The sequence below is a fragment of the Bradysia coprophila genome, unplaced genomic scaffold, assembly GCF_014529535.1.
Source record: "Bradysia coprophila strain Holo2 unplaced genomic scaffold, BU_Bcop_v1 contig_232, whole genome shotgun sequence".
NCBI lineage: Eukaryota > Metazoa > Arthropoda > Insecta > Diptera > Sciaridae > Bradysia > Bradysia coprophila.
This window is the reverse complement of record NW_023503493.1, coordinates 14,150,871-14,163,634: the sequence shown is the minus strand read 5'-3', so window position 1 is coordinate 14,163,634 and position 12,764 is coordinate 14,150,871. Positions and strand designations below refer to the sequence as shown.

Sequence of the window (12,764 nt, the reverse complement as noted above, 5' to 3'; positions counted from 1 at the left end):
ACTTTCTGCAAGGTAAGTTATGCGTCTCTCATTTGGGCTGCATGGCAAATTGGATCAATTACATAATAGTGATACGGACGCACTAGGACTACGAAGGAACGAGCGTTTCGTACGCATTTAGGTATTCAAAATCGTACGGGACTAATGTTGCAGCGTCTGCTACGTTCTTCACTTGTTTATTATGAACTTGGAAGAAACAAATTTGAATACTGGGTAACACGAGAAGTGCATTTGGTTGTTGGTGTTTTTTTTTTGTTCCTTCAACATATGCGCAAATTGCCAACACAAAAACGAGAAGATATTTGAGATTATAATATATATTCTTGACTGTTAAGAATTTAGATGGCAATTAGGTGACCAGCAGGTGAGACAAGAATGACCTCTATACTCATTTTCTTTGAAATATTTAGTCGGTTTTAAATTACATTTTAGAGAGAAGAAGGAAAAGATTTATCATTCGAGGCATGGTTCGTCATAGTTTGTTAATTCTATTTAGTTGGTCACATCTTCCATCTGTTTTTATCTGCGTACAAGATATTCGACTCGCTGTGTGTTAATTATTTACCTCGCATTTTTTTACGTTGTTCCATTAATTATTGATATTCGAATAATTTTTTTTTTCAGCTGGCCAAGAAATTCTGATTCTGGTTGCGAATTGAGTTGTGAAAAAATAAAATTATTGACTTGCTGGCCACTATATAAATACTGTTGTACAGTCTTTTAACAGAGATATATAAATAAAAACTAATATGAAAATGAAACAAGTCAATAAACTACAAAATGATCGTGTGTATTCGTATACAATATAAATAAAACAACAACCTTGCTATTATTATGTACAAATAAACATTCTCCGATTTTATATTGCTGCAAGTATTTAAGAATTATTTTTTTTATAAAGAAATTCTCAAATCAAATGCAAAGAGTTGAGCAAATATAGGCTTAATAGGAGTTTGTATATAGCTAGCATACATAACGCGTAAGCGCCTAGAAACGATAATATAAATTGATTGAGTGGGATGTCTGCATAAATTATTTACAAAATATAATCATTCATAAATTAGTGTAATTAATTACGTTTTCTGTTGAGCGAATAGAGAGTTCTTGTCTATTGAGACATTGCGCGGTTTTCAGAACAACTCGTGAATTTATGACATAAAATAGTATATCGTGCATCGTGTTGCACAATAGTCTGTAGCCATCAGTTGCTATCGCTAATGACAAACAGGAACTTCTTTTTGTAACTAGTGACAACAGGTCAAACCTAACGTGAAACAGTGACAAAAGACCATTACTCAAATCATGATTCACTTTAGGCATAAAATGCATTTTTCTAAGTCAGTAGAATGAATAATCGAAAACGTCAATCAGGTTGTGTGGAACTGAAATTCAAGACACTTCCGACTTGAATGACCAGTAGTCCATAGACTGTTCTTAGTATTTTGTGAAACATCTTTTGTCCAATGCTTCTTTCTAAGTCAACGCAACGGTTGTAAATTAAATTAAATTTTTTACACTTTTTTGACTGTCATAATCATTGAATTCCTTCCCATGATTGTGTGGTATCATTGGATAGCTGAGACTAATAGTAACAAAAGCAATAGAAATTGAGGTGCAATCAACGCAAGTGTCATTCTTCATTCGCTATACAAGTATGTCATTATTTCAATACAAGTTTCCACAGTTGACACTTGAGTCCGAAGGTCGTGGTTTTTCTTGTTGAAACGGAAAAACATAACCTCCATTACAACACAGACTATCCAAAAACCTCTGCGGAAAGTGTCGTTTTTGTAATCGTACGATGTTTGCTTTCCGAAGCCCATCGATTAAGCTTTGCTTAATTAAACAACATCACCTGGCTGCCGAACTCCTCACGGACATCCCGGCAAATCAACTAAAATCGAATGACGTTTGATTGGAAATCGGACTGAAAATACACAAAGAGTCACTATGGTAAAGACATTGACATTATCACGAGAAATTGCTGAGTGTTTGGATTTGATGAGTGACTGACACACCAGCTAGCTGCTGAACTCCATATGGACATCCTGGGTTCCGTAGTATCCACTTCTTCTTCTTCTTCTCCGGCGCTACAGCCACCTTGGCCTGATCGAGAATCCGGTTCCAGCGAACCCTGTCCCCTGCTACACTTCGCCAACTTCTTATTCCCAGCGTCCGTAGATCTGATTCGACGCCATCTATCCATCTCATCTTTGGACGACCTTTTCCTCGTCGCCCTTCTGGATCGTTTCGGAATAACATCGAGGGGGCTCTGTTCATATACATGCGTGCTAGATGCCCCGCCCACCTCACACATCCACCAGTATCCACATCCACATCTATCTGAAATTTGTTCTCGGCAAGAATTACAATTCATCTATTGACGATTATTCCGAATGGTCGACCACTGCAGCAATTAGTTGGTGAACTCCGAAAGGACATCTCGGTCTATATTATGTTGCCTTCGGACCATTTCTTCTTCGGTCATGTCAGTTATCATTGTTTTGTTGATGTGAAATGCGATTTTCAATGTTTTTTTCATTATGATTTTATGTTGATCAAGTCATACGATAAATAATAAATACAAACGCGGAAAAGCATACAAAATAATAAATTTTTACTCTACCAACAAACTGTTGTGATACCAAACGCCACAATCTGTCCTATTGTAGTTGTCCATCGCAAAAAATCAATTCACGAATTAAAAGTACAATCCTGTGCGAAACTCTAGAATCCATTTTACAGAACATTATTGTGACACGACACAATTTGTTTTATTTATTTCAAAACATTTGTTTAAAATCGGACTCATTATAGTCTGTAACATAAAGTTCCCAGCATCACAACGTTAGAATATAATAACGTGGTTAATGTAGATGTAAAGTCATAAGACGTGAAGTAATAAAAAAAAACGAAGACAGGCGTTCGTAGACAAAAAATTAAATAAATTGCAAATGGTACGGACATCATGGGCTCAACTGTTTTTTTTATTATAAAGAAGTCAGAACAGAATTATTGAAATAAATTAATTCACGTTGAGTGGATTCGTTGATTGGTATCACCTCATACCAGGACTAGCAAGGTTAGAATTGTGATTTTGTGCTTTCACACTTTTGTCAGATTCTAGTGAGTGGTTCACATATTTCAAACTTGTTTTTACATGGATATAGATATTTTCGATATCATGTTGTTTTACGAGGTAGAAGATACAAACATCACATCCCACTCACCAATGTTGAGGTCACAAAGCTATCTCCAGTCAATTCGTTTTAAGTCCGCAAAAACCCTTGTCACAAGCCAGTTGAACAATCAATCAGGGTTGTAATTAACGATTAATTATTTTGTCAAGACCCCGAATCGTTATCTTTATTTCATTTTCCCAAAGGAAAAGATATGTGATCATGTGAGGTGCAAAAGTTCAATATGTAATTACTCCAATGGTATTTAAGAAAGAGGGCTCTTTGGGGAATTATGCGACAGAAAGAAGACATATGAAAACTACTGACCGCATTAATCTGGGAAAGAGTCGGTTTAAGGTATAGGAATTCAGTGTTGACGGACTGGGTCATTAGTGTAGTAACTGGGTAAATAGGTGCTTTCCGCGTGTAAGATTGAACTGATTTTCATGATTTTTTTTTGAACTTGAAACGTGATAAACGGCTCAGCTCCCCAACAAAATGGGAGATATCCGCCGTATTCGATTTTTGTGTAACAATAAAATATCTCGGTCAGAATAATACTCAGATAATTCAGAGTTGCGGGAAAGTGATTGATTATGTGTCGGGTGTGTTTGAACTGATCAATTTCTTTACAGCAGTGACTATTTTTGGATTATTTTCCATATTTTGTTGATTTTTCCCATATTTTCTTTAAAAATAGATTTTTGGGAAAATTTTGAAAAATTTAGGAAAATTCGGAGAATTTTTGGAAAATATGATAAAATAGTCACTGCTTATATCAGGCCTCTCACTCTAAATTTGGACTCCTTATTAAGGAATTAAGGAGGTTTTAGCACAAAAATAAGGAGAAAGGAAATTGTTGGTTGAAATTAAGGAAAAATGAGGAGAAATTTTTCGATAAAAATCGAAATTTATCTAAGATACAGTAATTAACATCGGTAGTCCGCCTCAACTTTAAAATAAACGCATTATTGTTTATTTTGACGTATCGTTTTTGTACATTCGTAAAATTCACTTTTATCACGATGAAAATTTGAATATTTTGTGCGTGTTTAAGGCTTGAATTAGATTCTTATGCTTAATTTCCTGTTACTCCGTTTACGCTCCGTTTAGCTTAACCACGCCTATTTCTTATTGTTTAAAACGTACACGGAGTGCAGACGGAGCGTAAACGGCGTAAGAGGAAATTAAGCATTAGCAAAGCTTAGCTTTACCAATTATCACTGTAAGTGCGCTTCAAAATTCAAAATAAAACGCATCACTGTTTACTTTGTCGTACCTATCGTTGTTGTAGGGTGGCATCAGTTTTCGATGCGAATTTTTTTTTGAAATTCAAGACGTACTTACGGCGTGAATTCTTACTTGACCCCACCCTCAAGTTTAAAATCTTGCTGGATTAGATTTCGATCTCGTTAACTGCAAAAGCTGTTGTTTGTTATCCCGTTCGAATTTCGAAAAAATAATAAATTGATGAAAGTATAAAAGTATAAATTTGAAAGAAGTAAATGTAAATAAGGCTAAATCCATGTCTGAGACATTCTTAAGGTTGATTTACATGTTAAATCAAATAGTTCTCCTCGAGCCTATCGAGCCGAGAGGCGGCGTGGATAGATAGATAGATAGATTTATTTACACCGCCAAAAAACTGGCTGAATAATTTTACAACAATTTACAATAATTTACAAGAACTTACTGATTTACTAAAATTACTGAACAGAAACCAAAACAAAAAGCACATTTCGTCAGTCATTTCAAATTCTTCTGTTTAACGATTTACGAATTCACGAGCAATAACGCCCTCGGGCCAAAATTTACCCTCAACTATAGATTGATACACTTCAGAATTAGCAGTAATTTTAAACGAAACAAAGCTAACATGGTCCAAATTTACACCGGGTGAAACCAATTTCTTGCATGACACATCTTCAGCCGACGCTATTATGTTCTTCCGCACTAAATAATTTACAATTTGCTCTTCGGTAACTGACGGATCAAAATTTGACACATAAGCTACATTATACGTCTCAGTCGACGGCGAGACAACACGTTTTAACTGAATTAAACCATTTTTCGGTTGAAATGTTGAGTTTTTGGCTAAAACGGGTCCTGTTTCAGCAATTGGCGATTCAGAATTATGCTGCGGCTTGAGTGGATCGACATCAGATTGAGTAGTTACAGGTGTGTTCATCGGATTCGATCCATTTCGAGCGGGTGTTGGTTGAGCAATAGTCGATTGAGTTAGCACCTCGGAAAAAGAACCAAAATTAGACGTCGGGTTTTCGAGATCCGGTGAAACCTTGAGAGTTTCTTTAAAATCTACGGAGTCGTTTTGCTGCTTAGGTTGAGCGACTGCGACATCCGATCGATTTATTTCAGGCGTAATCAGTTTACTCGATCCATATGCACCAGGAGATTTGACTATAATATTTTCGGCTTGCGTCTCGTTTACTGGTGGTTTCATTGAGTCATCGACGTTTCTAATGACAATTTTGGCGTTAGGCGATCGATTGACGTTCGGAGATTTAGTTACCAAAAACACGGAACTTTTCGTTGGTCTTGCCTTCGGTTTACGATTTCGATTGGCAGCACGAAACGAACGCTGTGCGTAAGACGGCGATGAAGTTGGAACAACAACGGTGGAATTGAATTTATTGAATAGCGGAGATGAAACGTTGAACGAATGAGCTTGATTGATGCAGCTATCACAGAACCATTGAAGATTCGGCATTTCTCTGTAGTACATCAGCGCATCTTTGTTGAAATTGGCACATTCAGCGTGAAAAACTTGTCGACAAATTCCATCACAAATAATTTTGTTTGGCTTATCATTTCGGAAGCGGTCATCACACACCGTACAGTTGTTCATTTTGTCGATCCAATGCCAATATGCGAAAACTGCTTGTGTACGTGTATTCGAATTATTCGAGGTTATGTTACCAAACAAACTTTTACACGGAGTTTTATGGCTAACTAAACGCAGAAAAACGGTGTACTCCAACTAATTACTTTAGCACATACATTAATTGACACTTTAAGTACATTTTTAATTACTATAGCCGACACAAAACTAAACAAAATCGAATATTACGAAAGCGGTAAAACGAGAGCGGTCATCACATCATGACAGTTAAATATCGCACCTCGAGCCTATCGAGCCGAGAGGCGGCGTGGAACCACAAAAATATATGTTAAACCAGTCATGATGAATGATCATGAGCTACAACACCACCTTTTTATTAGAGTTCTTCGTGCTAAATAATCAAAATTGTTATTTTTGCCGCGCAGCGTTTTTATTTTTTTTTTTCTAAATTTTGATTTCCGTCGATGAAATTTGCGAAAAATAAGGAAAATAAGGATTTTTTAATAAAATAAGGAAAAATAAGGAAATAAGGAGGTGTGAGAGGCCTGTTTTATGAACAAATAACTGTTGTTTTTCCCTACCCATATTTTTCCACGAAGGTTTTTGTCTCGCTAGCAGTTAACACTCAGTCTAAATGTATTTCAAAAAAAGCCAAAGCGACCTTGAAATACTCAAGGTGATACTACTGACGACGAAAACGTTTCAACTAAGCTCAAATCGGCAATTTCTCCAGGGAACCAATAGGAACCGATTAAATCAATTTTCTCATACTTCCTTAACATCCGACGCACCTTCTAATAAGGAGTCTGCGAATAAAATTTAACCAGAGACAAATCGACAAATTTAGCTAATTAATCTCGCCCATATTGCATACATATTCCAAAACTTTGGTATTTAAATTTGAAAAATAGAGAAGTAGTTATGTAACTATAGCACTTACCAATAATTGCATGAACTCTGACGCTTAGCTGAGTGCGAACAACTAATGAGTTTTTTCGGCTGAAAAAGAACGAACATAAAAAGATTAATTATTAACAATAATTCATGCTTTGTACAACAGATTTAATTTGTTTGGTATGAGCATTGAACATATGGACGCGCTATTTTTGCGTTAAATTGAAATTACCGAAGCCGCGTTTTACAAAACATTTTCAGTAATAGAATTGATGAATTCGAAGACTCAAAGATTTATGCTAGATCGTAAACGCAGAGTTACAACAAAATCTGCCTGCCGGACGACACAACAAAAATAAAAGTCGATAGAATGGATCGATAATTTTGTCGGCGATTTAATATTGCAGAGAGAGAGGAAAGGTAAGTTGGAGGACATGCAAAAGAATTGAAAAGATTTTGAAACTTAACAACTGCATGCCAATGACCTTAGATATTTACTACTGAAATGTTTACAGACATTTCGTGAGATAAAACCTCCCGTATATTAAAAATCGTCTCCGACTTCACAGTAATCGATCATATACATGAAAATGGGCCTGTCCCGAGAAAAGTACCTCTTCTACATAATTGAATGTAAATTTGTATTAAATGACACTCATGTACTCATGATGTTAACCTTTTTGGTCTTATAGAAAGAAAAGACAACAAAAAAAATTATTGGAAAAACATTCAAAGAGGCACACAGATAAAAACCGATCCACGAAACGACCAATTAAAATAATGTTCAAAATAATAACATTGTAACAACATCGCCTTTACGATGTAACGGAAGTAACATTTTACTATTTTCTTTACTATAAAAACAGAATATTGTTGAACAACGTGTTTTCAAACCATAATTTATTCACATCTAAGACATGAAAAGACAGTCCAATAGACTGGGTATGTCACCATTCATTTGCAGGCATAAACATTTTCGTATTTTTTTGTGTTGCTGGCACACACACAAAAAAACAACGAAGAATTCTATCAGAGAACATTTCAATTCAATTATAATTTAATGATCCTTCCGAACGATGCATCATTGTGCAGTTAATTTAGCGACGATATTCACGGACTTGATATTCGATTAGAATAATGCTCATTTCTTCCAGTGATTTAATACATTGTTGTCGGGTGAGGATTTCTCGTTTGAATGGGGAACACTGCCATCGTTTTATTAGTTGACAAGTGTTCGTTCGGTTATTTATAATCGGATTATTCAAATGTTAAATGACGATAGTTTAGTTAATATGGTCTATGAAATTATACCTGGAATGAAGTCCCTCGATGTCTTCAGCTTGTTCGGCCAATGACGATTCCAGATCCAGATAGGCGCCGTAGTCGCCTTCTTTGTAGATTTGAAGTGCCGCATCGTCTAACTGAAATTTTATTAATTGAAAGAAGGTGAAATTGCTGTTATATTGATTCAATGAGCTTGTTAGTAGACATGGCCAATAGACTACTATTATCAAACGTGTATGTGCGTCATAAGAAATGTAGCGAAGAAACTTGTTGGACAGTAGATTTTCCATAATTGATGTTTATGACGACGAGAATAAAAATTATTCCGTGTCTCAGATTTTCTTTAAATTCTCGTTTCATCAGCAGAGAGGTCAAAAGGTCACTAGTCAAAATTTAAAAGTTCATGTTCATATTTTCTCAATTTCAAGACTATGTAGAAACATTGGAAGTTAGACTTGGTAAAGAGATGGTTATTAACTATTTAATATTTTTGTCCATGGCGTTCGATTCGATGCCCCCTTTATTTCAAATGCATAGTCACAAAAAGCTCAATGCTAAAAAGTCCAATGGTAAAAAACCCAATGCTAAAAAACGATGCTAAAAAGCCTAATGCTAAAAAGTCCAATGCTATAAGTCAGATTGAATTATCATGGCTTTGATTAGGTAGGCATCGGGGAATCTGGCACACGCGATCATAGTATGCGCCCTTATACTACATGTAACGAAAAGTCATGACTGTGCCAGATTCGCCCCTTTGAGGTGAATCTGGCAGACCATTAATTTGTATGGTGTGCCAGATTACCACACGCCGATTAATGGTTAATGGTTTTATAGCGTTCAAAAAGAAACAGCTAATGCACATCGATAGTTGAACAAGGCCCGCAACAACTCAGAACTCGGTTTGGAGTGGATGGGCTCGTTTGAAAGCCACTGTCATTACGACAACTAACAAACCGATGGAAAAATCAATCCACGCCATTAGTCGCATAAATTTATACGTCAGAGAGAGCTTTTTTCTCCTTTGTTACGATCTGTCAGTTTTTCTATTTTGCGATTTAGTATGGAAATGACTATGGCTGTTTTAAGTGGTTTTTCATATTTTTTTGGACCAAAATGTTTTAAAATGTGGTTGGAATCGATTGGCATTAACAGATTGTGTGAAAATATGCTTTCTATTTTATTATTTTGTTAATGTCAATCGATTCCAAACACACTTTAAAACATTTTGGTCCAAAAAATATGAAAAACCACTTAAAACAGCAAAGATATCTCAATTTTAGTTTTCATTTCCATACTAAATCGCAAAATAGAAAAACTGACAGATCGTAACAAAGGAGAAAAAATCTCTCTCTGACGTATAAATTTATACGACTAATGTCGTAGATTGTTTAGGATTATTATCACTCGGACCTTTTTCGAAAGGCGACGATTCGTTCTATTGACTGCTAAAGTGAATTCCATTTAATGATAGTTTCCTCTTCAAACTTTATTAAATATTTAAGCACTCCCCTAACAGCGATGCGAAAATCAATTGATTTTATATTTAAATTTATGTTAAAATAGTATGTTGTGTTACAAGTACTGTAATGTTGATTTTTTCAGCACTAGACCCAAGGAAAATTGGGTCGTGTGCTGAAAAAATCTCATTACAATACGTGTAACACATCATGCTTTGTGCCAACCGAGAATTGAAACAAGAGCACAAAAAATCATAATTTTCATGGTAAACAATCACTCTTCAAATTTGATCGATCACATTGCTTTGCATTTTCTCAAACGAATGCTGTAACAACTCATACAAATTCCATATCAACACTGATTTGAGTGTTGTAATATCACATCAAACGGGTACTGAAATAAGTCACTTTACAACACTAAAATGAGTGCTGAAAAGAGTCGTATTTCAATTCTCGGTGGCACAAAGGTAATTAAATTGTTGATTTGAAGGAAGTCTTAACGGAAATCGCTTCTCGATATATTTTAATAGTTTTATAATAACAATTTTTTGTAGGATTTTAGTTAAAGATATTTTTGTCGACACAGAAAAAGTAGATGACAGGACCTTTAATTTCAAATAAATTAATGAGCCGCTCTTACCCCTCAAGGAAGGACCCGAACAAATGAGCCACTGAGACTACAGTTTCGTTTGGATATTCAAATGTATTATTTTTCGATATTCCCATTGGTTTTTCCATTTGAATTTTCTTAGGAAAGCTCGGAACAAATTAGTTTTTCCCCAACCTGAACAGTGTTCAGTGAACACGAAACATTTGACAGGAAACCATTCAGTTAAAGTTCAAAGTAAAACTGAAGCAACCGAAAGCCTGAACATCATCGCCTTAAATAGGGCGATAAACCAAAAAGGAACGACATAATCACCACTTATACAAACTAACAAACTAACACAGAAAAGGTTTCTGAATTTGGAACGCAATGAAACAATGGTGTGAATACTACACTGCCACAATAACTCACACCATTATGTTGCTGCCTCGATCTAGGAATTTTAACTATTAATTACTGTGTTCTTTATTCATAAAATCATTCACAATGAAAACGGGTTAATTTAAATTTAGATAAGAATTTTGATATTTTGATCATGCTGACCGTGACAGTTTCCTGGAAGTCGTACCCACTTGGAGTCCTGACAATTTCCGCACAATCATAAAATATACCTATCGTTCGTGTAAACATAACTGCCTTTCTGCTCTCTCAACCAAATTTTCAAATGTTTTTGCTTCTCTGACCTATTTTTTAATAGGGAAATTGTTAACCTCAATTACCCAAGTATGTAACAAATTGATGGTTTGCGTAAATATTTATTTTATCATCGACAAGTACGGCAGCCGAATCATTAGTTTGTTTACAGACATTATTTCCATAATTAACACAATAAATGTTAAGCCGTTCGCTTAGATGGATTTCTTGGTTTTTAAAGTACGGTGAATACGGTGAAATGCAACGTGTTAGACGTCGTAGATTCGGTAGTTCCTGTTATTTTAGTAGTTTAGAGAATTTAAATGATAAAATAAATTCAATTAATTGTTACACGTGCTAGCTTGTGCTGCATTACAAAATTTACTTTCAATAACAAATAAAACTGCAGCTGAGACCTGAAACAGGTCAATTTTCAGCGATGACAATTTTTTTAGGAGGTCTCCTTAAAAGGTAAAAATATTTTCTTCTTCTTGCAATACGAAAATCGTAGAATGAACTCTAATAATCATCTAACAATGAGTGGACGTCTGTAGTGAATTTTCAGTAGCTTTGATTGAAGCTTTCCTCTAATTTGTAGAAGAGCTTTTAGATTAAAAAATTTGGACATTGGACGACATCCAAAACATCCGCAATGAATGTTTTAAATCCATTATCATAAATCAATTTTGAAATCAATCTTAGCTTTCTTTCTAAAATTACAAAGTCTTGAGAGGTGTTAAAGGTAAAATATTATTAATTTTTGTAAAATTTATCTCCTCAGTTAAACAAAACCACTGAACCTCAGTAAATTAATAATTAGTAAACCATTTCAACATCAAAATCAGTTGATTTATTTAACAGAAATATTACCTACGGAAAACAAAAACTCGACCGAAAAGAACGACCAATTGACTCTCGTTGAATCTCCGCGCAACATTACCAAATTCAAAGCTGCATAATTTATTGATATTTGCGTTAAATGTACAACAGAAACATAACGTTAAATGAGAATTGTTAGTCGCTATATAAGATCATTTATAAACTAATGTATAGATGAGCAAGCGACAGACGAATTACATTATTTTACCATTACACCGTCAAGGGTATGGAATATGTGTACGAATCGCAATGGAACTGGTTTTCTTTTTTTATTTTTCCGTTTGTTTCAATTCAGTTTTGTCGAACGAATATTAAGCTGCTGATCTGTCGGTTGCGGATCGAAAGATATTGTTTATATAGTTATACACACCACTATGGGTGATAGGTGTGTTAAACCAAAGGGTATATTATACGGAATGGCAAGATTTTCTTTGAGTGCATCGAGCGCAAAAGTTGCATATTCAAATACGATTTATTTTTCTGTGATTATGTGCTGTGGCAGGGCCTATTTTCAGGATTTTTTTTTGAGAATTTGGAGAATGTTCAAGGATTTTGAGAATTTAAGCTCTAGAAATCCCTTAAAATTCTTGAAAATTCTTACTGTTCTCGAATTGCTGAAATTCAAGAATAAATTCTAGTTCTCGAAATTTTTCAAGTTCTCGAAATTCTTCAAGTTCTCGAAATTCTTCAAGTTCTCGAAATTCTTGAAGTTCTCGAATTTCTTCAAGTTCTCGAAATTCTTCAAGTTCTCGAAATTCTTCAAGTTCTCGAAATTCTTGAAGTTCTCGAAATTCTACAAGTTCTTCAAAATTCTTAAAGCTGGCGAAAATTCTTGAATTTTAGAATCATGCGCATTTTGAGGAACTTTTAAGATTTTCAAGAAAATTTCACGAAAATAAGCCCTGAATTATGCAGTTGTCTCTGGTGGCGACTGAAGGCATGTCTATATCAAATGGTAGAAGAATGTACAA

The 12,764-nt window shown here is 34.9% G+C and overlaps 3 protein-coding genes across 9 annotated transcripts in view; 2 read left to right on the top strand and 1 right to left on the bottom strand.

Moving 5' to 3' along the window:
* LOC119077216 (odorant receptor 43a-like) overlaps window positions 1–12,764 on the top strand; it is a 456,342-nt gene that overhangs the window by 48,107 nt on the left and 395,471 nt on the right. The window lies entirely within an intron of this gene.
* LOC119076842 (putative odorant receptor 71a) overlaps window positions 1–12,764 on the top strand; it is a 439,431-nt gene that overhangs the window by 46,860 nt on the left and 379,807 nt on the right. The gene's annotated exons all lie outside the window — the stretch shown is intronic.
* Window positions 1–12,764, bottom strand: part of LOC119076805 (FH1/FH2 domain-containing protein 3) — a 75,706-nt gene that overhangs the window by 22,451 nt on the left and 40,491 nt on the right. For all 7 annotated transcript variants that reach the window (XM_037183771.1, XM_037183770.1, XM_037183772.1 and 4 more), the window contains 2 exons: window positions 8,245–8,354; window positions 6,980–7,038 (listed from right to left, as the gene is read on the bottom strand). In XM_037183771.1, the coding sequence (XP_037039666.1) occupies window positions 6,980–7,038; window positions 8,245–8,354 (169 nt within the window). The remainder of the gene's footprint in view (window positions 1–6,979; window positions 7,039–8,244; window positions 8,355–12,764) is intronic.